This window comes from Mobula birostris, chromosome 28, assembly GCF_030028105.1.
Source record: "Mobula birostris isolate sMobBir1 chromosome 28, sMobBir1.hap1, whole genome shotgun sequence".
Classification (NCBI taxonomy): Eukaryota; Metazoa; Chordata; class Chondrichthyes; order Myliobatiformes; family Myliobatidae; genus Mobula; species Mobula birostris.
This window is the reverse complement of record NC_092397.1, coordinates 4,721,413-4,747,004: the sequence shown is the minus strand read 5'-3', so window position 1 is coordinate 4,747,004 and position 25,592 is coordinate 4,721,413. Positions and strand designations below refer to the sequence as shown.

At 52.3% G+C, this 25,592-nt stretch overlaps 1 protein-coding gene across 3 annotated transcripts in view; it reads left to right on the top strand.

Annotated features, from left to right (window-relative positions):
* LOC140189330 (neutral alpha-glucosidase AB-like) overlaps window positions 1-25,581 on the top strand; it is a 97,029-nt gene extending 71,448 nt beyond the window's left edge. For all 3 annotated transcript variants that reach the window (XM_072246048.1, XM_072246047.1, XM_072246046.1), the window contains 5 exons: window positions 647-721; window positions 20,047-20,160; window positions 21,922-22,034; window positions 22,747-22,847; window positions 24,085-25,581. In XM_072246048.1, coding sequence (XP_072102149.1) covers window positions 647-721; window positions 20,047-20,160; window positions 21,922-22,034; window positions 22,747-22,847; window positions 24,085-24,194 — 513 coding nt within the window. In that variant the 3' untranslated portion in view covers window positions 24,195-25,581. The remainder of the gene's footprint in view (window positions 1-646; window positions 722-20,046; window positions 20,161-21,921; window positions 22,035-22,746; window positions 22,848-24,084) is intronic.
* Window positions 25,582-25,592: the final 11 nt, after the last annotated feature.

Here is a 25,592-nt window from a genome sequence, read left to right as displayed (position 1 = left end):
CCAAAGATTTTATTTTTTTTTTTAATTTAGAAATGCAGCGCGGGACAGGCCCAGCGAGCCGCACCACTCAGCACCCCACCTAGTTAACTCTAGCCTAATCACAGTTTACAATGAGCATTCGATCTACTAACCAGTACGTCTTTGGACTGCTGGGGGAAACCCATGCGCTCACGAATGTAAAGACTCCTTACCAGCGGCTTCGGAATTGAACTCCAAGCTGTAATGGCGTTGTGCTGACTGTGACGCTACCGTGCATGGCGCCCCAGAGATGTAGGCCAGTTGTCCGGACGAGGGCAACTGTGCGGCGCCGGCTCCCCATGACAGTGGCAAGAGCTGAACCTGTGACACTGTGCTAACTGCCGTCACAGGAAAAGACCCGTCTGTGGTGAGGGGTGAACGCTTTACAGTGGTTGAAAGATCGGCGTTCCGGTCCCCGTTTCCGCCGGGTGCTCCAGTTTCCTCCCACCTCCCAAAGACATGCGGGTTAGGGTCGGCGGGTCGTGGAGACGCTCTGCTGGCGCCAGTGACACTTGCGGGCTGCCCCCAGCATGATCCAGCGGACCGCGCTGGCCATTGACACAACCGTCGCGCGTTTCGACGTACGGTAAAGCTCGTCCTTCTGAACTTCTGTGCGTTTCTCTGGCAGTTCTGGTACGACACACACACCCACCAGAGGCACGCCAGCCCACAGAACCTGTACATCACCGTCACGCTCAGCTCGGTAAGTTCCGTGAAGTCGCACCTTTCTAGATTTGTGCCTGGAGGCGTGATGGTTGGGTTGGACGATTTGGGGGGGGGGGGGGGTTCCCTCTGCCTGTCTTGTTTGCAGAGGTGGAGGGTGGAGCAGTGATGATTTAATATGACAACACATCTCACGTTCTTGGTTGAAGTATTAAAGTGGTGAACTGAGTTGTTCAGCGGGCAAACAGGCCCTTTGGCCCATCTGGTCTATCCTATTCCTTTTTGGCCCATATCCCTCTAAACCTTAACTGTGCATATCCCTCCAACTACCTTTCTGTATGCTGTTCCATTTACAGACCACCTTCCAGGTGAAACAGTTGCCCCTCAGGTTCCGATTAAATCTCTCCTCTCTCACCTGAAATTACTTGATTCCCCAACCCTGTGGGGAAAGACTGTGTGTGTACATCCTTTCTGTACCCCTCATGATTTTATATAATTCTATAAAATCACCCCTCAATGTCCTCCATGCAGCAAAAATAGTCCCAAGCTATTCAGTCTCTCTCCATAAGTCCCAGCAATATCCTCGTAAATCTCCTTCCTTTCCTTTTAAAACAAAACTACAAAAGTTTATCCACACATAAAATGCACAAAAAATCCAAACATCGGGGATTTACAAGACAAATTAAAATGGGTTACTGTTATTTATTTAGCCGGGCGGTGGTGTAGTGGCATCAGCACCGGACTTCGAGGCAAATGGTCCCAGGTTCGAATCCGGCCGGCTCCTCGCGCACTTTCCATCCGTGCTGGGTTGAGTGTCGAGCGCTCGGACGCAAAAAAAGCCGCAAAAAATGCCACAGGGCACAGAGAAGAACAACAACTGTTCCCTATAAACCAGTGGTCCCCAACCACCGGGCCGCAAAGCATGCGCTACCGGGTTGCGAGGAAACGATTTGAGTCAGCTGCACCTTTCCTCATTCCTTGTCATGCACTGTTGAAATTAACCCCCCCCGCCACCCCGGTCGGCCAGTCCACAAGAATATTGTCAATATTAAACCGGTCCGTTTGCAAAAAAAGTTCGGGGACCCCTGCAAACCACTATTTCTGGAATCCCGCGCTGTACCTATGGCATCTTTCCTACATCCGGGTGACCGAGGTTGTTCCAAGTGTGGCCACACCAACGTCTCGTACAGTACTGTGCAGGGGTCTCAGGCACCCTAGATTTTTATATGGTTTCAGAAGATGTGGCCCCCACAGAGCCCTGATCTCAACACCACTAAGACCATCTGGGTTTAGAAATAAGCGAGGCAGCCAATGTCTGTAAGAGAACTGTGGCAAGTTCTCCAAGATGCTTGGAACAACATACAGGTCGATTTTCTCGTAAAACTGCACGGCGGTGTACCGAAGAGAATTAGTGCAGTTTTAAAGGCAAACGTGGTCACACCAAATATTTGATTTAGTTTCTTTTACTGTTTATTGCTCTTAAAAGTAGTTTTTTTTTATTTTTAGAAACTTTTCATTCATTATTTTGAAAGCATCTTCGCTTTACAGAATTTATTGACATGTGCCTGAGACTTGCACGGAACTGTACAACTTTGACATAACATCCTGTACTCAGTGCCCTGACAGATGAGGGCCAGCACACCAAAGGCCACCTTCACCTCCCTGATTACCTGTGACGCCTCTTTCAGGGAACCCTGTACCTGTACTCCTGTGTCCCTCCGACCTACAGCACTCCCCATAGTCCAATCGTTCACTAACTTGTCTCGCCAAACCAAGCACTTATCTGAATTAAACTCTCTTTACCACTCTGGCCCACTAACCCAGCTGGTCAAATCCCTTCTGAAAATCTTGATAACCGCCTTCACTGTCAATGTCGCCATCTCTTTTCAAATCACCTGCAATCTTACTCATAGAAACACACACAAAATGCTGGAGAAACTCAGTAGGTCAGGCAGCATCTATGGAGGGGAATAAACATTTTGGGCTGAGATCCTTCATCGGGACTCATCAGGCTTTGAATGAACGGGCCAAACTCAAGTTGGATAGGGTGACATTAACATCAATTTCTTTAACTTCAGTACCCTTCCCCACCTCTGTTTTTGTATTTTACCCGTTCTGGGGGCCCCCTCTCATACCTTCTGGTGCCTTTCCTGATGAATATCCCTCACGTCCCTCTGGTGCCCCTCCTTGTCGTCTTTCTTCCATGGTTGACTGCCCTCTCCAGTAGCATTCCTCCTTCAGCCCTTTGCCTCTTCCCCCTCTCTCCTTCCAGCCTCTCACTTCATCCCCCTCTCTCACTTCATCCCCCTCTCTCCATCCAGCCTCTCACTTCATCCCTCTCTCTCACTTCATTCCCCTCTCTCTCCATCCAGCTTCTCACTTCATCCCTCTCTCTCACTTCATCCCTGTCACTCACTTCATCCCACTCTCTCCATCCAGCCTCTCACTTCATCTCTCTCTCTCCTTCCAGCCTCTCACTTCATCCCTCTCTCTCCTTCCAGCCTCTCACTTCATCCCTCTCTCTCACTTCATCCCCCTCTCTCACTTCATCCCCCTCTCTCCATCCAGCCTCTCACTTCATCTCTCTCTCTCCATCCAGCCTCTCACTTCATCTCTCTCTCTCCATCCAGCCTCTCACTTCATCCCTCTCTCTCCATCCAGCCTCTCACTTCATCCCTCTCTCTCACTTCATCCCCCTCTCTCACTTCATCCCCCTCTCTCTCCATCCAGCCTCACTTCATCCCTCCCTCTCACTTCATCCCCCTCTCTCTCCATCCAGCCTCTCACTTCATCCCTCTCTCACTTCATCCCTCTCTCTCACTTCATCCCTCTCTCTCACTTCATCCCTCTCTCTCACTTCACCCCTCTCTCTCACTTCACCCCTCTCTCTCACTTCACCCCTCTCTCTCACTTCATCCCTCTCTCTCACTTCATCCCTCTGTCTCCTTCCAGCCTCTCACTTCATCCCTCTCTCTCCATCCAGCCTCTCACTTCATCCTTCTCTCTCACTTCATCCCCCTCTCTCTCCATCCAGCTTCTCACTTCATCCCTGTCTCTCACTTCATCCCACTCTCTCCATCCAGCCTCTCACTTCATCTCTCTCTCTCCTTCCAGCCTCTCACTTCATCCCTCTCTCTCCTTCCAGCCTCTCACTTCATCCCTCTCTCTCACTTCATCCCCCTCTCTCACTTCATCCCCCTCTCTCCATCCAGCCTCTCACTTCATCCCTCTCTCTCCATCCAGCCTCTCACTTCATCCCTCTCTCTCACTTCATCCCCCTCTCTCACTTCATCCCCCTCTCTCTCCATCCAGCCTCACTTCATCCCTCTCTCTCACTTCATCCCTCTCTCTCACTTCATCCCTCTCTCTCACTTCATCCCTCTCTCTCACTTCACCCCTCTCTCTCACTTCACCCCTCTCTCTCACTTCACCCCTCTCTCTCACTTCATCCCTCTCTCTCCTTCCAGCCTCTCACTTCATCCCTCTCTCTCCATCCAGCCTCTCACTTCATCCCTCTCTCTCACTTCATCCCCCTCTCTCTCCATCCAGCCTCTCACTTCATCCCTCTCTCTCCATCCAGCCTCTCACTTCATCCCTCTCTCTCCATCCAGCCTCTCACTTCATCCCTCTCTCTCTCCTTCCAGCCTCTCACTTCATCCCTCTCTCACTTCATCCCCCTCTCTCTCTCCATCCAGCCTCTCACTTCATCCCCCTCTCTCTCACTTCATCCCTCTCTCCCTCACTTCATCCCTCTCTCCATCCAGCCTCTCACCATCCCTCTCTCACTTCACCCCTCTCTCTCCTTCCAGCCTCTCACTTCATCCCTCTCTCTCACTTCATCCCTCTCTCTCACTTCATCCCTCTCTCTCACTTCATCCCTCTCTCTCACTTCATCCCCCTCTCTCACTTCATCCCCCCTCTCTCCATCCAGCCTCTCACTTCATCCCTCTCTCTCACTTCATCCCTCTCTCTCACTTCATCCCTCTCTCTCACTTCATCCCTCTCTCTCACTTCACCCCTCTCTCTCACTTCACCCCTCTCTCTCACTTCATCCCTCTCTCTCACTTCACCCCTCTCTCTCACTTCACCCCTCTCTCTCACTTCATCCCTCTCTCTCACTTCATCCCTCTCTCTCACTTCATCCCTCTCTCTCACTTCATCCCTCTCTCTCCTTCCAGCCTCTCACTTCATCCCTCTCTCTCACTTCATCCCCCTCTCACTTCATCCCCCCTCTCTCCATCCAGCCTCTCACTTCATCCCTCTCTCTCCATCCAGCCTCTCACTTCATCCCTCTCTCACTTCATCCCCCTCTCTCTCTCCATCCAGCCTCTCACTTCATCCCCCTCTCTCTCACTTCATCCCTCTCTCCCTCACTTCATCCCTCTCTCCATCCAGCCTCTCACCATCCCTCTCTCACTTCACCCCTCTCTCACTTCACCCCTCTCTCTCCTTCCAGCCTCTCACTTCATCCCTCTCTCTCACTTCATCCCTCTCTCTCACTTCATCCCTCTCTCTCACTTCATCCCTCTCTCTCACTTCATCCCCCTCTCTCACTTCATCCCCCCTCTCTCCATCCAGCCTCTCACTTCATCCCTCTCTCTCACTTCATCCCTCTCTCTCACTTCATCCCTCTCTCTCACTTCATCCCTCTCTCTCACTTCATCCCTCTCTCTCACTTCACCCCTCTCTCTCACTTCATCCCTCTCTCTCACTTCACCCCTCTCTCTCACTTCACCCCTCTCTCTCACTTCATCCCTCTCTCTCACTTCATCCCTCTCTCTCCTTCCAGCCTCTCACTTCATCCCTCTCTCTCACTTCATCCCCCTCTCACTTCATCCCCCCTCTCTCCATCCAGCCTCTCACTTCATCCCTCTCTCTCACTTCATCCCTCTCTCTCACTTCATCCCTCTCTCTCACTTCATCCCTCTCTCTCACTTCATCCCTCTGTCTCCTTCCAGCCTCTCACTTCATCCCTCTCTCTCACTTCATCCCTCTGTCTCCTTCCAGCCTCTCACTTCATCCCCCTCTCTCACTTATTCCCTCTCTCACTTCATCCCTCTCTCTCCATCCAGCCTCTCACTTCATCCTTCTCTCTCTATCCTTCCAGCCTCTCACTTCATCCCTCTCTCTCCTTCCAGCCTCTCACTTCATCCCTCTCTCTCCTTCCAGCCTCTCACATCATCCCTCTCACTTCATCCCTCTCTCTCACTTCATCCCCCTCTCTCACTTCATCCCCCCTCTCCATCCAGCCTCTCACTTCATCCCTCTCTCTCACTTCATCCCTCTCTCTCACTTCATCCCTCTCTCTCACTTCATCCCTCTCTCTCACTTCATCCCTCTGTCTCCTTCCAGCCTCTCACTTCATCCCTCTCTCTCACTTCATCCCTCTCTCTCACTTCATCCCTCTCTCTCACTTCATCCCTCTCTCTCACTTCATCCCTCTCTCTCACTTCATCCCTCTGTCTCACTTCATCCCTCTGTCTCCTTCCAGCCTCTCACTTCATCCCTCTCTCTCACTTCATCCCCCTCTCTCACTTATTCCCTCTCTCACTTATTCCCTCTCTCACTTATTCCCTCTCTCACTTCATCCCTCTCTCTCACTTCATCCCCCTCTCTCACTTCATCCCCCCTCTCCATCCAGCCTCTCACTTCATCCCTCTCTCTCACTTCATCCCTCTCTCTCACTTCATCCCTCTCTCTCACTTCATCCCTCTGTCTCCTTCCAGCCTCTCACTTCATCCCTCTCTCTCCATCCAGCCTCTCACTTCATCCCTCTCTCTCTCCTTCCAGCCTCTCACTTCATCCCTCTCTCTCTCCTTCCAGCCTCTCACTTAATCCCTCTCTCTCACTTCATCCCCCTCTCTTCATCCCTCTCTCTCACTTCATCCCCCTCTCTCCATCCAGCCTCTCACTTCATCCCTCTCTCTCACTTCATCCCCCTCTCTCTCACTTCATCCCCCTCTCACTCTCTCCTCTCTCTCCATCCAGCCTCTCACTTCATCCCTCTCTCTCACTTCATCCCTCTCTCTCCTTCCAGCCTCTCACTTCATCCCTCTCTCTCACTTCATCCCTCTCTCACTTCATCCCCCTCTCTCTCTCCATCCAGCCTCTCACTTCATCCCCCTCTCTCTCACTTCATCCCTCTCTCACTTCACCCCTCTCTCACTTCACCCCTCTCTCTCCTTCCAGCCTCTCACTTCATCCCTCTCTCTCACTTCATCCCTCTCTCTCACTTCATCCCTCTCTCTCACTTCATCCCTCTCTCTCACTTCATCCCTCTCTCTCACTTCATCCCCCTCTCTCACTTCATCCCCCTCTCTCACTTCATCCCCCCTCTCTCACTTCATCCCCCCTCTCTCCCTTCATCCCCCCTCTCTCCCTTCATCCCCCCTCTCTCCATCCAGCCTCTCACTTCATCCCTCTCTCTCACTTCATCCCTCTCTCTCCTTCCAGCCTCTCACTTCATCTCTCTCTCACTTCATCTCTCTCTTACTTCATCCCTCTCTCTCACTTCATCCCTCTCTCACTTCATCCCCCTCTCTCTCTCCATCCAGCCTCTCACTTCATCCCCCTCTCTCTCACTTCATCCCTCTCTCCCTCACTTCATCCCTCTCTCCCTCACTTCATCCCTCTCTCCATCCGGCCTCTCACTTCATCCCTCTCTCACTTCACCCCTCTCTCACTTCACCCCTCTCTCTCACTTCATCCCTCTCTCTCCTTCCAGCCTCTCACTTCATCCCTCTCTCTCACTTCATCCCTCTCTCTCACTTCATCCCTCTCTCTCACTTCATCCCCCTCTCTCACTTCATCCCCCCTCTCTCCATCCAGCCTCTCACTTCATCCCTCTCTCTCTCTCACCTTCCAGCCTCTCACTTCATCCCTCTCTCTCTCCTTCCAGCCTCTCACTTCATCCCTCTCTCTCTCCTTCCAGCCTCTCACTTCATCCCCCCTCTCTCCATCCAGCCTCTCACTTCATCCCTCTCACTCACCTTCCAGCCTCTCACTTCATCCCTCTCTCTCTCCTTCCAGCCTCTCACTTCATCCCTCTCTCTCTCCTTCCAGCCTCTCACATCATCCCTCTCACTTCATCCCTCTCTCTCACTTCATCCCTCTCTCTCCATCCAGCCTCTCACTTCATCCCTCTCTCTCCATCCAGCCTCTCACTTCATCCCTCTCTCCATCCAGCCTCTCACTTCATCCCCCTCTCTCCATCCAGCCTCTCACTTCATCCCTCTCTCTCACTTCATCCCCCTCTCTCTCACTTCATCCCCCTCTCACTCTCTCCTCTCTCTCCATCCAGCCTCTCACTTCATCCCTCTCTCTCTCTCTCTCACCTTCCAGCCTCTCACTTCATCCCTCTCTCTCTCCTTCCAGCCTCTCACTTCATCCCTCTCTCTCTCCTTCCAGCCTCTCACTTCATCCCTCTCTCTCCTTCCAGCCTCTCACTTCATCCCTCTCTCTCCATCCAGCCTCTCACTTCATCCCTCTCTCTCTCCTTCCAGCCTCTCACTTAATCCCTCTCTCTCACTTCATCCCTCTCTCTCACTTCATCCCTCTCTCTCACTTCATCCCCCTCTCTCTCACTTCATCCCCCTCTCACTCTCTCCTCTCTCTCCATCCAGCGTCTCACTTCATCCCTCTCTCTCCTTCCAGCCTCACTTCATCCCTCTCTCTTTCCTTCCAGCCTCTCACTTCATCTCTCTCTCTCCATCCAGCCTCTCATTTCATCCCCCCTCTCTCCTTCCAGCCTCTCACTTCATCCCTCTCTCTCTCTCTCCTTCCAGCCTCTCACTTCATCCCTCTCTCTCTCCTTCCAGCCTCTCACTTCATCCCTCTCTCTCCTTCCAGCCTCTCACTTCATCCTTCTCTCTCACTTCATCCCCCTCTCTCTCACTTCATCCCCCTCTCTCTCCCTTCATCCCCCTCTCTCTCCATCCAGCCTCTCACTTCATCCCTCTCTCTCCATCCAGCCTCTCACTTCATCCTTCTCTCTCACTTCATCCCTCTCTCTCTCCATCCAGCCTCTCACTTCATCCCCCTCTCTCTCACTTCATCCCTCTCTCCATCCAGCCTCTCACTTCATCCCTCTCTCACTTCATCCCCTCTCTCACTTCACCCCTCTCTCACTTCACCCCTCTCTCTCCTTCCAGCCTCTCACTTCATCCCTCTCTCTCACTTCATCCCTCTCTCTCACTTCATCCCTCTCTCTCACTTCATCCCTCTCTCTCACTTCATCCCCCTCTCTCACTTCATCCCCCTCTCTCACTTCATCCCCCCTCTCTCACTTCATCCCCCCTCTCTCCCTTCATCCCCCCTCTCTCCATCCAGCCTCTCACTTCATCCCTCTCTCTCACTTCATCCCTCTCTCTCCTTCCAGCCTCTCACTTCATCTCTCTCTCACTTCATCTCTCTCTCACTTCATCCCTCTCTCTCACTTCATCCCTCTCTCACTTCATCCCCCTCTCTCTCTCCATCCAGCCTCTCACTTCATCCCCCTCTCTCTCACTTCATCCCTCTCTCCCTCACTTCATCCCTCTCTCCCTCACTTCATCCCTCTCTCCATCCAGCCTCTCACTTCATCCCTCTCTCACTTCACCCCTCTCTCACTTCACCCCTCTCTCTCACTTCATCCCTCTCTCTCCTTCCAGCCTCTCACTTCATCCCTCTCTCTCACTTCATCCCTCTCTCTCACTTCATCCCTCTCTCTCACTTCATCCCCCTCTCTCACTTCATCCCCCCTCTCTCCATCCAGCCTCTCACTTCATCCCTCTCTCTCTCTCACCTTCCAGCCTCTCACTTCATCCCTCTCTCTCTCCTTCCAGCCTCTCACTTCATCCCTCTCTCTCTCCTTCCAGCCTCTCACTTCATCCCCCTCTCTCTCCATCCAGCCTCTCACTTCATCCCTCTCTCTCACCTTCCAGCCTCTCACTTCATCCCTCTCTCTCCTTCCAGCCTCTCACTTCATCCCTCTCTCCTTCCAGCCTCTCACTTCATCCCCCTCTCTCTCACTTCATCCCCCTCTCTCCATCCAGCCTCTCACTTCATCCCTCTCTCTCACTTCATCCCCCTCTCTCTCACTTCATCCCCCTCTCTCTCTCTCCTCTCTCTCCATCCAGCGTCTCACTTCATCCCTCTCTCTCCTTCCAGCCTCACTTCATCCCTCTCTCTTTCCTTCCAGCCTCTCACTTCATCTCTCTCTCTCCATTCAGCCTCTCATTTCATCCCCCCTCTCTCCTTCCAGCCTCTCTCTCACTTCATCCCCCTCTCTCTCCTTCCAGCCTCTCACTTCATCCCTCTCTCACTTCATCTCTCTCTCACTTCATCCCTCTCTCTCACTTCATCCCTCTCTCACTTCATCCCCCTCTCTCTCTCCATCCAGCCTCTCACTTCATCCCCCTCTCTCTCACTTCATCCCTCTCTCCCTCACTTCATCCCTCTCTCCCTCACTTCATCCCTCTCTCCATCCAGCCTCTCACTTCATCCCTCTCTCACTTCACCCCTCTCTCACTTCACCCCTCTCTCTCACTTCATCCCTCTCTCTCCTTCCAGCCTCTCACTTCATCCCTCTCTCTCACTTCATCCCTCTCTCTCACTTCATCCCTCTCTCTCACTTCATCCCCCTCTCTCACTTCATCCCCCCTCTCTCCATCCAGCCTCTCACTTCATCCCTCTCTCTCTCTCACCTTCCAGCCTCTCACTTCATCCCTCTCTCTCTCCTTCCAGCCTCTCACTTCATCCCTCTCTCTCTCCTTCCAGCCTCTCACTTCATCCCCCTCTCTCTCCATCCAGCCTCTCACTTCATCCCTCTCTCTCACCTTCCAGCCTCTCACTTCATCCCTCTCTCTCCTTCCAGCCTCTCACTTCATCCCTCTCTCCTTCCAGCCTCTCACTTCATCCCCCTCTCTCTCACTTCATCCCCCTCTCTCCATCCAGCCTCTCACTTCATCCCTCTCTCTCACTTCATCCCCCTCTCTCTCACTTCATCCCCCTCTCTCTCTCTCCTCTCTCTCCATCCAGCGTCTCACTTCATCCCTCTCTCTCCTTCCAGCCTCACTTCATCCCTCTCTCTTTCCTTCCAGCCTCTCACTTCATCTCTCTCTCTCCATTCAGCCTCTCATTTCATCCCCCCTCTCTCCTTCCAGCCTCTCTCTCACTTCATCCCCCTCTCTCTCCTTCCAGCCTCTCACTTCATCCCTCTCTCTCTCTCACCTTCCAGCCTCTCACTTCATCCCTCTCTCTCTCCTTCCAGCCTCTCACTTCATCCCTCTCTCTCCTTCCAGCCTCTCACTTCATCCTTCTCTCTCACTTCATCCCCCTCTCTCTCCCTTCATCCCCCTCTCTCTCCATCCAGCCTCTCACTTCATCCCTCTCTCTCCATCCAGCCTCTCACTTCATCCCTCTCTCTCTCCTTCCAGCCTCTCACTTCATCCCTCTCTCTCTCCTTCCAGCCTCTCACATCATCCCTCTCACTTCATCCCTCTCTCTCACTTCATCCCTCTCTCTCCATCCAGCCTCTCACTTCATCCCTCTCTCTCCATCCAGCCTCTCACTTCATCCCTCTCTCCATCCAGCCTCTCACTTCATCCCTCTCTCTCACTTCATCCCCCTCTCTCTCACTTCATCCCCCTCACTCTCCATCCAGCCTCTCACTTCATCCCTCTCTCTCCATCCAGCCTCTCACTTCATCCCTCTCTCTCTCCTTCCAGCCTCTCACTTCATCCCTCTCTCTCTCCTTCCAGCCTCTCACATCATCCCTCTCACTTCATCCCTCTCTCTCACTTCATCCCTCTCTCTCCATCCAGCCTCTCACTTCATCCCTCTCTCTCCATCCAGCCTCTCACTTCATCCCTCTCTCCATCCAGCCTCTCACTTCATCCCTCTCTCTCACTTCATCCCCCTCTCTCTCACTTCATCCCCCTCACTCTCTCCTCTCTCTCCATCCAGCCTCTCACTTCATCCCTCTCTCTCTCTCACCTTCCAGCCTCTCACTTCATCCCTCTCTCTCTCCTTCCAGCCTCTCACTTCATCCCTCTCTCTCTCCTTCCAGCCTCTCACTTCATCCCTCTCTCTCCTTCCAGCCTCTCACTTCATCCCTCTCTCTCCATCCAGCCTCTCACTTCATCCCTCTCTCTCTCCTTCCAACCTCTCACTTAATCCCTCTCTCTCACTTCATCCCCCTCTCACTTCATCCCTCTCTCTCTCCTTCCAGCCTCTCACATCATCCCTCTCACTTCATCCCTCTCTCTCACTTCATCCCTCTCTCTCCATCCAGCCTCTCACTTCATCCCTCTCTCTCCATCCAGCCTCTCACTTCATCCCTCTCTCCATCCAGCCTCTCACTTCATCCCTCTCTCTCACTTCATCCCCCTCTCTCTCACTTCATCCCCCTCACTCTCCATCCAGCCTCTCACTTCATCCCTCTCTCTCCATCCAGCCTCTCACTTCATCCCTCTCTCTCTCCTTCCAGCCTCTCACTTCATCCCTCTCTCTCTCCTTCCAGCCTCTCACATCATCCCTCTCACTTCATCCCTCTCTCTCACTTCATCCCTCTCTCTCCATCCAGCCTCTCACTTCATCCCTCTCTCTCCATCCAGCCTCTCACTTCATCCCTCTCTCCATCCAGCCTCTCACTTCATCCCTCTCTCTCACTTCATCCCCCTCTCTCTCACTTCATCCCCCTCACTCTCTCCTCTCTCTCCATCCAGCCTCTCACTTCATCCCTCTCTCTCTCTCACCTTCCAGCCTCTCACTTCATCCCTCTCTCTCTCCTTCCAGCCTCTCACTTCATCCCTCTCTCTCTCCTTCCAGCCTCTCACTTCATCCCTCTCTCTCCTTCCAGCCTCTCACTTCATCCCTCTCTCTCCATCCAGCCTCTCACTTCATCCCTCTCTCTCTCCTTCCAACCTCTCACTTAATCCCTCTCTCTCACTTCATCCCCCTCTCACTTCATCCCTCTCTCTCACTTCATCCCCCTCTCTCTCACTTCATCCTCCTCTCACTCTCTCCTCTCTCTCCATCCAGCGTCTCACTTCATCCCTCTCTCTCCTTCCAGCCTCACTTCATCCCTCTCTCTCCATCCAGCCTCTCATTTCATCCCCCCTCTCTCCTTCCAGCCTCTCTCTCACTTCATCCCCCTCTCTCTCCTTCCAGCCTCTCACTTCATCCCTCTCTCTCTCCTTCCAGCCTCTCACTTCATCCCTCTCTCTCCTTCCAGCCTCTCACTTCATCCTTCTCTCTCACTTCATCCCCCTCTCTCTCCCTTCATCCCCCTCTCTCTCCATCCAGCCTCTCACTTCATCCCTCTCTCTCCATCCAGCCTCTCACTTCATCCCTCTCTCTCCTTCCAGCCTCACTTCATCCCTCTCTCTCCATCCAGCCTCTCATTTCATCCCCCCTCTCTCCTTCCAGCCTCTCTCTCACTTCATCCCCCTCTCTCTCCTTCCAGCCTCTCACTTCATCCCTCTCTCTCCATACAGCCTCTCACTTCATCCCTCTCTCTCTCCTTCCAGCCTCTCACTTCATCCCTCTCTCTCACTTCATCCCCCTCTCTCTCACTTCATCCCTCTCTCTCCATCCAGCCTCTCACTTCATCCCTCTCTCTCACTTCATCCCCCTCTCTCTCCATCCAGCCTCTCACTTCATCCCTCTCTTTCACTTCATCCCCCTCTCTCACTTCATCCCCCTCTCTCTCACTTCATCCCCCTCTCTCTCCATCCAGCCTCTCACTTCATCCCTCTCTCTCCATCCAGCCTCTCACTTCATCCCTCTCTCTCTCCTTCCAGCCTCTCACTTCATCCCTCTCTCTCACTTCATCCCCCTCTCTCTCACTTCATCCCCCTCTCTCTCACTTCATCCCTCTCTCTCCATCCAGCCTCTCACTTCATCCCTCTCTCTCTCCTTCCAGCCTCTCACTTAATCCCTCTCTCTCACTTCATCCCCCTCTCTCTCCATCTCGCCTCTCACTTCATCCCCCCCTCTCTCACTTCATCCCCCCCCTCCATCCAGCCTCTCACTTCATCCCTCTCTCTCACTTCATCCCCCTCTCACTCTCTCCTCTCTCTCCATCCAGCCTCTCACTTCATCCCTCTCTCTCCATCCAGCCTCTCACTTCATGCCTCTCTCTCCTTCCAGCCTCACTTCATCCCTCTCTCTTTCCTTCCAGCCTCTCACTTCATCTCTCTCTCTCCATCCAGCCTCTCATTTCATCCCCCCTCTCTCCTTCCAGCCTCTCACTTCATCCCCCTCTCTCTCCTTCCAGCCTCTCACTTCATCCCTCTCTCTCACCTTCCAGCCTCTCACTTCATCCCTCTCTCTCCTTCCAGCCTCTCACTTCATCCCTCTGTCCTTCCAGCCTCTCACTTCATCCCCCTCTCTCTCACTTCATCCCCCTCTCTCCATCCAGCCTCTCACTTCATCCCTCTCTCTCTCCTTCCAGCCTCTCACTTCATCCCCCTCTCTCTCCATCCAGCCTCTCACTTCATCCCTCTCTCTCACCTTCCAGCCTCTCACTTCATCCCTCTCTCTCCTTCCAGCCTCTCACTTCATCCCTCTCTCCATCCAGCCTCTCACTTCATCCCTCTCTCTCCATCCAGCCTCTCACTTCATCCCTCTCTCTCTCCTTCCAGCCTCTCACATCATCCCTCTCACTCTCCTTCCAGCCTCTCACTTCATCCCTCTCTCTCTCCTTCCAGCCTCTCACTTCATCCCTCTCTCACTTCATCTCTCTCTCACTTCATCCCTCTCTCTCACTTCATCCCTCTCTCACTTCATCCCCCTCTCTCTCTCCATCCAGCCTCTCACTTCATCCCCCTCTCTCTCACTTCATCCCTCTCTCCCTCACTTCATCCCTCTCTCCCTCACTTCATCCCTCTCTCCATCCAGCCTCTCACTTCATCCCTCTCTCACTTCACCCCTCTCTCACTTCACCCCTCTCTCTCACTTCATCCCTCTCTCTCCTTCCAGCCTCTCACTTCATCCCTCTCTCTCACTTCATCCCTCTCTCTCACTTCATCCCTCTCTCTCACTTCATCCCCCTCTCTCACTTCATCCCCCCTCTCTCCATCCAGCCTCTCACTTCATCCCTCTCTCTCTCTCACCTTCCAGCCTCTCACTTCATCCCTCTCTCTCTCCTTCCAGCCTCTCACTTCATCCCTCTCTCTCTCCTTCCAGCCTCTCACTTCATCCCCCTCTCTCTCCATCCAGCCTCTCACTTCATCCCTCTCTCTCACCTTCCAGCCTCTCACTTCATCCCTCTCTCTCCTTCCAGCCTCTCACTTCATCCCTCTCTCCTTCCAGCCTCTCACTTCATCCCCCTCTCTCTCACTTCATCCCCCTCTCTCCATCCAGCCTCTCACTTCATCCCTCTCTCTCACTTCATCCCCCTCTCTCTCACTTCATCCCCCTCTCTCTCTCTCCTCTCTCTCCATCCAGCGTCTCACTTCATCCCTCTCTCTCCTTCCAGCCTCACTTCATCCCTCTCTCTTTCCTTCCAGCCTCTCACTTCATCTCTCTCTCTCCATTCAGCCTCTCATTTCATCCCCCCTCTCTCCTTCCAGCCTCTCTCTCACTTCATCCCCCTCTCTCTCCTTCCAGCCTCTCACTTCATCCCTCTCTCTCTCTCACCTTCCAGCCTCTCACTTCATCCCTCTCTCTCTCCTTCCAGCCTCTCACTTCATCCCTCTCTCTCCTTCCAGCCTCTCACTTCATCCTTCTCTCTCACTTCATCCCCCTCTCTCTCCCTTCATCCCCCTCTCTCTCCATCCAGCCTCTCACTTCATCCCTCTCTCTCCATCCAGCCTCTCACTTCATCCCTCTCTCTCTCCTTCCAGCCTCTCACTTCATCCCTCTCTCTCTCCTTCCAGCCTCTCACATCATCCCTCTCACTTCATCCCTCTCTCTCACTTCATCCCTCTCTCTCCATCCAGCCTCTCACTTCATCCCTCTCTCTCCATCCAGCCTCTCACTTCATCCCTCTCTCCATCCAGCCTCTCACTTCATCCCTCTCTCTCACTTCATCCCCCTCTCTCTCACTTCATCCCCCTCACTCTCCATCCAGCCTCTCACTTCATCCCTCTCTCTCCATCCAGCCTCTCACTTCATCCCTCTCTCTCTCCTTCCAGCCTCTCACTTAATCCCTCTCTCTCACTTCATCCCCCTCTCACTTCATCCCTCTCTCTCACTTCATCCCTCTCTCTCACTTCATCCCCCTCTCTCTCACTTCATCCCCCTCACTCTCTCCTCTCTCTCCATCCAGCCTCTCACTTCATCCCTCTCTCTCTCTCACCTTCCAGCCTCTCACTTCATCCCTCTCTCTCTCCTTCCAGCCTCTCACTTCATCCCTCTCTCTCTCCTTCCAGCCTCTCACTTCATCCCTCTCTCTCCTTCCAGCCTCTCACTTCATCCCTCTCTCTCCATCCAGCCTCTCACTTCATCCCTCTCTCTCTCCTTCCAACCTCTCACTTAATCCCTCTCTCTCACTTCATCCCTCTCTCTCACTTCATCCCTCTCTCTCACTTCATCCCCCTCTCTCTCACTTCATCCTCCTCTCACTCTCTCCTCTCTCTCCATCCAGCGTCTCACTTCATCCCTCTCTCTCCTTCCAGCCTCACTGCATCCCTCTCTCTCCATCCAGCCTCTCATTTCATCCCCCCTCTCTCCTTCCAGCCTCTCTCTCACTTCATCCCCCTCTCTCTCCTTCCAGCCTCTCACTTCATCCCTCTCTCTCTCTCACCTTCCAGCCTCTCACTTCATCCCTCTCTCTCTCCTTCCAGCCTCTCACTTCATCCCTCTCTCTCCTTCCAGCCTCTCACTTCATCCTTCTCTCTCACTTCATCCCCCTCTCTCTCCCTTCATCCCCCTCTCTCTCCATCCAGCCTCTCACTTCATCCCTCTCTCTCCATCCAGCCTCTCACTTCATCCCTCTCTCTCTCCTTCCAGCCTCTCACTTCATCCCTCTCTCTCACTTCATCCCCCTCTCTCACTTCATCCCCCTCTCTCTCACTTCATCCCTCTCTCTCCATCCAGCCTCTCACTTCATCCCTCTCTCTCACTTCATCCCCCTCTCTCTCCATCCAGCCTCTCACTTCATCCCTCTCTTTCACTTCATCCCCCTCTCTCTCACTTCATCCCCCTCTCTCTCCATCCAGCCTCTCACTTCATCCCTCTCTCTCCATCCAGCCTCTCACTTCATCCCTCTCTCTCTCCTTCCAGCCTCTCACTTCATCCCTCTCTCTCACTTCATCCCCTCTCTCTCACTTCATCCCTCTCTCTCCATCCAGCCTCTCACTTCATCCCTCTCTCTCTCCTTCCAGCCTCTCACTTAATCCCTCTCTCTCACTTCATCCCCCTCTCTCTCCATCTAGCCTCTCACTTCATCCCCCCCTCTCTCACTTCATCCCCCCCCCTCCATCCAGCCTCTCACTTCATCCCTCTCTCTCCATCCAGCCTCTCACTTCATGCCTCTCTCTCCTTCCAGCCTCACTTCATCCCTCTCTCTTTCCTTCCAGCCTCTCACTTCATCTCTCTCTCTCCATCCAGCCTCTCATTTCATCCCCCCTCTCTCCTTCCAGCCTCTCACTTCATCCCCCTCTCTCTCCTTCCAGCCTCTCACTTCATCCCTCTCTCTCACCTTCCAGCCTCTCACTTCATCCCTCTCTCTCCTTCCAGCCTCTCACTTCATCCCTCTGTCCTTCCAGCCTCTCACTTCATCCCCCTCTCTCTCACTTCATCCCCCTCTCTCCATCCAGCCTCTCACTTCATCCCTCTCTCTCTCCTTCCAGCCTCTCACTTCATCCCCCTCTCTCTCCATCCAGCCTCTCACTTCATCCCTCTCTCTCACCTTCCAGCCTCTCACTTCATCCCTCTCTCTCCTTCCAGCCTCTCACTTCATCCCTCTCTCCTTCCAGCCTCTCACTTCATCCCCCTCTCTCTCACTTCATCCCCCTCTCTCCATCCAGCCTCTCACTTCATCCCTCTCTCTCCATCCAGCCTCTCACTTCATCCCCCTCTCTCTCCATCCAGCCTCTCACTTCATCCCTCTTTCCATCCAGCCTCTCACTTCATCCCTCTCTCTCCATCCAGCCTCTCACTTCATCCTTCTCTCTCTCTCCTTCCAGCCTCTCACTTCATCCCTCTCTCTCTCCTTCCAGCCTCTCACTTCATCCCTCTCTCTCAATTCATCCCCCTCTCTCTCCATCCAGCCTCTCACTTCATCCCTCTCTCCATCCAGCCTCTCACTTCATCCCTCTCTCACTTCACCCCTCTCTCTCACTTCATCCCTCTCTCTCCTTCCAGCCTCTCACTTCATCCCCCTCTCTCTCCATCCCCCTCTCTCTCCATCCCCCTCTCCATCCAGCCTCTCACTTCATCCCTCTCTCTCACTTCATCCCTCTCTCTCACTTCATCCCCCTCTCTCACTTCATCCCTCTCTCTCACATCATCCCTCTCTCTCCATCCCTCTCTCTCACTTCATCCCTCTCTCTCCATCCAGCCTCTCACTTCATCCCTCTCTCCATCCAGTCTCTCACTTCATCCCTCTCTCTCCATCCAGCCTCTCACTTCATCCCTCTCTCTCTCCTTCCAGCCTCTCACTTCATCCCTCTCTCTCCATCCAGCCTCTCACTTCATCCCTCTCTCCATCCAGCCTCTCACTTCATCCCCCTCTCTCTCACTTCATCCCTCTCTCACTCTCTCCTCTCTCTCCATCCAGCCTCTCACTTCATCCCTCTCTCCTTCCAGCCTCTCACTTCATCCCTCTCTCTCCACCCAGCCTCTCACTTCATCCCTCTCTCTCCTTCCAGCCTCACTTCATCCCTCTCTCTTTCCTTCCAGCCTCTCACTTCATCTCTCTCTCCATCCAGCCTCTCACTTCATCCCTCTCTCACTTCATCCCCCTCTCTCTCACTTCATCCCCCTCTCTCTCACTTCATCCCCCTCTCTCTCACTTCATCCCCCTCTCACTCTCTCCTCTCTCTCCATCCAGCCTCTCACTTCATCCCTCTCTCCTTCCAGCCTCTCACTTCATCCCTCTCTCTTTCCTTCCAGCCTCTCACTTCATCTCTCTCTCTCCATCCAGCCTCTCACTTCATCGCTCTCTCTCTCCTTCGAGCCTCTCACTTCATCCCTCTCTCACTTCATCCCCCTCTCTCTCCATCCCCCTCTCTCTCCATTCCCCTCTCTCTCCATCCAGCCTCTCACTTCATCCCTCTCTCTCATCCACCTACAGTGTCTCTGAACACACAATCATTACAGCAGCAATGGACCACAATGAGATCCAGTCCTGTATCACAGAGCAATCTGATAAAGTGCAATGTGCAAATGACTGTTTAAGTGATACGTATGATTAGTTTATATACGTAGACTGATCGTGTGTACATGGTGCAGGAATATGGTACCCCTGATGGGAAATGAAATTACTCTTGGCAAGAAGAACTCTTCTAGGTAGCAACAGGGCAGATGAAAACACAGCACGACAGTGACTGTGTCAGTGTCGGTGTGAGGTGTGGAGTGTCAGTGTGAAGTGTCAGTGAATGGGGGTGAAGGGGGTGGTGAGGGACTGTGGAGAGGAGTGTGTCAGTGTCGGTGTGAGGTGTGGAGTGTCAGTGTACAGTGAATGGGGGGATGGAGGGGGTGGTGAGGGACTGTGGAGAGGAGTGTGTCAGTGTCAGTATGAGGTGTGGAGTGTCAGTGTGAAGTGACAGTGAATGGGGGGATGAAGGGGTGGTGAGGGACTGTGGAGAGGAGTGTGTCAGTGTGGGTATGAGGTGTGGAGTGTCAGTGTGAAGTGACAGTGAATGGGGGGATGGAGGGGGTGGTGAGGGACTGTGGAGAGGAGTGTGTCAGTGTCAGTATGAGGTGTGGAGTGTCAGTGTGAAGTGACAGTGAATGGGGGGATGAAGGGGTGGTGAGGGACTGTGGAGAGGAGTGTGTCAGTGTGGGTATGAGGTGTGGAGTGTCAGTGTAGAGTGACAGTGAATGGGGGGATGAAGGGGGTGGTGAGGGACTGTGGAGAGGAGTGTGTCAGTGTTGGTATGAGGTGTGGAGTGTCAGTGAATGAGGGGATGAAGGGGGTGGTGAGGGACTGTGGAGAGGAGTGTGTCAGTGTGGGTATGAGGTGTGGAGTGTCAGTGTACAGTGACGGTGAATGGGGGGATGAAGGGGGTGGTGATGGACTGTGGAGAGGAGTGTGTCAGTGTGGGTATGAGGTGTGGAGTGTCAGTGTGAAGTGTCAGTGAATGGGGGGATGAAGGGGGTGGTGAGGGACTGTAGAGCTGATGTGGATGTACTGGCGGTGGGATTTACGTTGGACTGCTTCCCTGTGGTTCCTTTGGCGAGGGGGGTCTGACATTTTGCACTTTAATTCTCCAGATCCCAGTCTACCAGCGAGGAGGCACCATCATTCCCCGGAAGGAGCGTGTCCGAAGATCGTCGTCCTGCATGCACAACGATCCCTACACCCTCTACGTGGCACTGGATGCACAGGTAACCTGGGCACGGCTGTCCCTGCGCTGTTGTATTGTCTTATAAGACCATGACCAGAATAAACCATTTGGCCCATCGAGTCTTCTCCGCCATTTCAGCATGGTTGATCCGTTTTTCTCTCAAGTCGTCCCCCCCCCCCGTATCCCTTCGTGAATCACTAATCAAGGATCTATCAACCTCTGCCATAAATATACCTAAAGACTTGCTGCCTGTGGCAACAAATTCCACAGATTCACCACTCTCTGGCCAAAGAGATTCCTCACAGTCTCTGTTCTAAAAGGACACCCCTCTACTCCGAGGCTGTGTCCGCTGGTCTTAGACTCCCCCACCACAGGAAACATTTCCCTTCCTCAGCACAGACTCAACCTGCAAATTAACCTTCAGGGAATCCTGCACAAGGACTCCCCAAGTCCTTTTGAACCTCAGTTTTTTACAATATCACTCCATTTAGAAAATAGTTAACCCTTTCATTTCTTCTACCAAAGTGCATGACCATACACTTTCCAACACTGTATTCCATCTGCCATTTCTTCGCCCATTCTCCTAACCTGTCTGATTCCTTTCGTAGCCTCCCCACTTCCTTAAAACTACTTGTCCCTCCACTTACCTTCATATCGTCTGCAAACTTTGCAACAAAACCATCAATTCCATCATCCAAAGCATTGACATGTAATGTAAAAAGAATCGGTCCCAATGCAGACACAGACCCCTGTGGAACACCACTAGTCACTGACTGTCAACCAGTAAGGACTCCCTTTATTCCCACTCTTTGTCTCTGCTAATCAGTTACTGCTTTATCCATGCTAGAACCTTTCCTGTAACACCATTGACTCTTACCTTGCTAAACAGTACCATGTGCGGCACCTTGTCAAAGGCCTTCTTAAAATCCCAAGTATGTAACATCAACTGATTCTCCTTTGTCTATCCTGCTTGTTATTTCTTCCAAAGAATTCCGACAGATTGGTCAGGCAAGATTTTCCCTGGAGGAAACCATGCTGACTTTGGCCTATTTTATCATATGCCTGCAAGTACCCTAAAGCCTCATCCATAATAATCAACTCCAACATCTTCCCAAGTACTGAGACCAGACTAACTGGTTTATAGTTTCCTTCTGCGTCTCTCTCCTCTTGAAAAATGGAGTGACATTTGCAATTTTCCAGCCTTCCAGAACCATTCCAGAATCTAGTGATTCTTGAAAGATAATTACTATTGACTCCACAATCTCTTCAGCCACCTCTTTTCAGAACCCGCGGTCCAGGTGACTTATCTACCTTCAGATCTTTCAGCTTCCCAAGAACCTTCCTTCTAGTTATGGCAATGTCACACGCTTCATGACCCCGACACCTGGAACTTCGTGTTTTTCACAGTGAGGACTGATGCAAAGCAAAAATTCAGTTCGTCTGCCATTATTATCTTTCCAGCATTGTTTTCCAGTGGTCCGATATCCACTCTCGCCTCTTTTTTACACTTTATGTATCTGAAGAAACTTCTGGTATCCTCTTAACTAGCTTACTTAACAGTTTGAAGCCAGTTAGAACCACTCTGAGATCTGCGCACGTGCAGTGGGTCATCTCTCGGTAACCTGTGAGTACAGGCTGTCAGGGTAACTTCAGGCTGTTAACTATTCAGATTGGGATCAAAGATATCTCTCTCTCTCAAACCTGAACTCCTCTCCCTCCATCCTCCCTCCTCTCCTTCCTCCCCCCTCTCCTTCCTCCCCTCCCTCCTCTCCTTCCTCCCCCTCCCTCCTCTTCTCCCCAGAATGCTGCTGAGGGGGATCTGTTTGTTGACGATGGCCACACATTCAACTTCGAGACTAAGGGCGAGTACCTTCACAGGAGATTCACCTTTGCAAACAATTCCCTCACCTCCAGGTATGTGATCGACGGGTGGGGCTTGTTAGAGATGCAGTCACACAAGTTTAAAGTTCACACAGCTGCTGCAGTTAAATTCAAAGACTTGATTAAATGAAAATTAAATCCGGTCTTAGTAACAGTAATGACTGTGACTCCAGTCCCTCCTCACCCGGTCTGGGTCTCTATGTGACTCCAGTCCCTCCTCACCCGGTCTGGGTCTGTATGTGACTCCAGTCTGTCCTCACCCGGTCTGGGTCTCTATGTGACTCCAGTCCGTCCTTACCCGCTCTGGGTCTGTATGTGACTCCAGTCCCTCCTCACCTGGTCTGGGTCTGTATGTGACTCCAGTCCGTCCTTACCCGGTCTGGGTCTATATGTGACTCCAGTCCATCCTTACCCAGTCTGGGTCTATATGTGACTCCAGTCCATCCTTACCCAGTCTGGGTCTATATGTGACTCCAGTCCGTCCTCACCCAGTCTGGGTCTATATGGACTCCAGTCCGTCCTTACCCGGTCTGGGTCTATATGTGACTCCAGTCCGTCCTCACCCGGTCTGGGTCTATATGTGACTCTAGTCCGTCCTTACCCAGTCTGGGTCTATATGTGACTCCAGTCCGTCCTTACCTCCTGTGGATATTTTGCGTAACAGTGATAGTTAAATCGTGTGAATAGATTTTAAAATCCTGATTTACTGGGGAAGGTGTGTTTAATGTGCTGAATTTAATTTCAGATCTGCAACTTCCAAGGGTCACTTCAGCACCCCCGCTTGGATAGAGCGGGTGGTTGTCCTGGGGACAAGGAAACCCTCGTCTGTTGTTCTTAAACTTCCCGGTAAGTGTGAACACCAACCACTGGAGCTTTCGCATTGCACCCTGTTGGCTCTCTCGCCGCTCCTGATCTGGGCAGGGTGGGGGGGCTATGTATCACGCGCAAAGTGCTGGAGGATCTTAGCACTTCTGGCGGGGTATTAGGTCAGGCCATCTCTCGAGACACGTATAATGTTCTCCTAAGGGGTTGTCTATTGGTGGGCCCTCAGGTGATTGTAGAGGCCGACCCGGGATCCAGATATTCTGGTGCAGTGTGATCCAGATATTCTGGTGCAGTGTGGGCAAGAGTAAGTGGTGGCTGTGGCTGGGTCTTTTGGTTTATAAATGACCTGGATGAAGAAGTGGAGGGATGGGTTAGTAAATTTGCTGATGACACAAAGGTTGGGTGTGTTGTGGATAGTGTGGAGGGCTGTCAGAGGTTACAGCAGGACAATGATAGGATGTAAAGCTGGGCTGTGAGGTGGTTCATTTTGGTAGGTCAAATATGATGGCAGAATGTAATATTAATGGTAAGACTCTGGGCAGTGTGGAGGTCCATAGGACACTCAAGGCTGCTGTGCAGGTTGACTCTGTGGTTAAGAAGGCGTACAGTGTATTGGCCTTCATCAGTCGTGGAATTGAGTTTAGGAGCCGAGAGGTAATGTTGCAGCTATATAGGACCCCGGTCAGACCCCACTTGGAGTACTGTGCTCAGTTCTGGTCGCCTCACTACAGGAAGGATGTGGAAACCATAGAAAGGGTGCAGAGGAGATTTACAAGGATGTTGCCTGGATTGGGTAGCATGCCTTATGAAAACAGGCTGAGTGAACTCGGCCTTTTCTCCTTGGAGCGACGGAGGATGAGAGGTGACCTGATAGAGGTGTATAAGATGATGAGAGGCACTGATCGTGTGGATAGTCAGAGGCTTTTTTCCAGGGCTGAAATGGCTAGCATGAGAGGGCACAGTTTTAAGGTGCTGGGGAGCAGGTACAGAGGAGATGTCAGGGGTAAGTTTTTTACGCAGAGAGTGGTGAGTGCGTGGAATGGGCTGCCGGCGATGGTGGTGGATATGATAGGGTCTTTTCAGAGACTTTTTGATAGGCACATGGAGCTTAGAAAAATAGAGGGCTAAGGGTAACCCTAGGAAATTTTTAAGGACAGGACATATTTAGCAGAGTTTTTGTGGGCCGAAGGGCCTGGATTGTACTGTCGGTTTTCTATGTTGCCTCACGTTGACCAGTGTGCCTGTTGTCCCTCTGCAGATGGCACTGAATCGAGGCTGGACTTCGAGTACAACGCTGAACCCTCCGTTCTGACCATCCGCAAACCGGCTGTGAACGTGGCCTCTGACTGGACGCTGGACATCCTATAGTGCCTGATGGCTTCCACCCCCTCTCTCTCTCTCCCCACCGTAGGGTAGTCAGCTGCTCTCGACAGGATCGTGGACTCAAAACATCTGCTCCCCAAGTGTGCATCCGGATTAGACAGTGTGCCCTTGGTTTGGACGCTGTCTTGCTCGAAACGCAACCGAGGACTCCTCCCCTTCTCTTCCCCCCTCATGTGGCACCATTAATTTTGTTTTGAAGTTCAGATGCTGTCTGCCTTGCCTGCCTTGTACGATTTACTGTCTCTTGTCTGTCCTACTAATTCTTCCCGATTTCTTCCATCTCTCGTCCGTCCAACTATTGATTCGCAAGATCTCGCTCACTCACACTGCCTCAGTGTATGAACCAGTAAATGCACCCTTTGCCGTTGTTTTTCCCTTCATGAGTGTTAACTTTTGTACTTTTTTTAAAATACCCTTTTTCTTGGAGAATGAAAGCGATCCCCATTCTGCTAACAAACTGCACTGAAACTGGGCTTTAGTTTCCAGGGCTCAGCCTTGCCTGCTGTCTCCTCGGGGAAGGAGTCTTTGGAAGACCACGTACCCCAAGCTTGATGCTTTGTGTCGGACAAGCAGGCACTCAGCTGTAACCCTGGAAAATTTCACGACCAAACTTCGTCTGCAGGTAAATCCTGCTTTTCCTCTTGGCTGCTACCCTGTTAGAGAGAGCAGGACTATTTTGGACTTCTCTGGAAAGTTTGACATTTTTTTTTGGTTCTCACTTTTTCCTGCACTCTCTTCTGATTCTGGGGCCATCCCCTTCCCTCTCCCTAGATGCCCCCCACCATTCAGTTCTTGGGACTTGCTGATCATGGGTTTAATTTGGCACTGAAACTGCAGTTCTTGTCTCTGAACTCTTTCCACCACCCACCTGCCACAGTAATCTTCATGATCACCTCACTGGCTGTGTGCGCGTGTATATATTTGTCTTTTATAGATTACTGCAGCAGTCAAAATCCGATTGAAATGAGGAAAAAATTCAACTTAATTCTCTCGGGTCTGTGATGCTCCTGTGTTGGCCCTGCCCGGAGAACCGAAGGAGGCACAACAGGGACATTGGGGGTGGAGTGGGGTGGAATCTGGATCATTGTACGAAATTGGGAGATTGAGCTGTTTGTCCCCTGAATCTGCCCTGTCAGATCCTACACCGGGGTGGTGACACTTGCAGAGGGACTGGGTGGGCTCAGTAACTGTGAGGGTGGTGGGGGAGAGCATGAGCCTGGTTCCCTGTTTGAGCACTGGGCTGGTGGGTTCTTCCCATCCTGGAGGGCTTCCGCCATTCAAAGCTGAAGGAAAGTTTTCTCAGACCAAAATGATCTCTTGTGTGGGATGTTTTTTTGATAAGTGGATTAGAAATAAAATGGATGAAACTGTGGATCGTGTGTG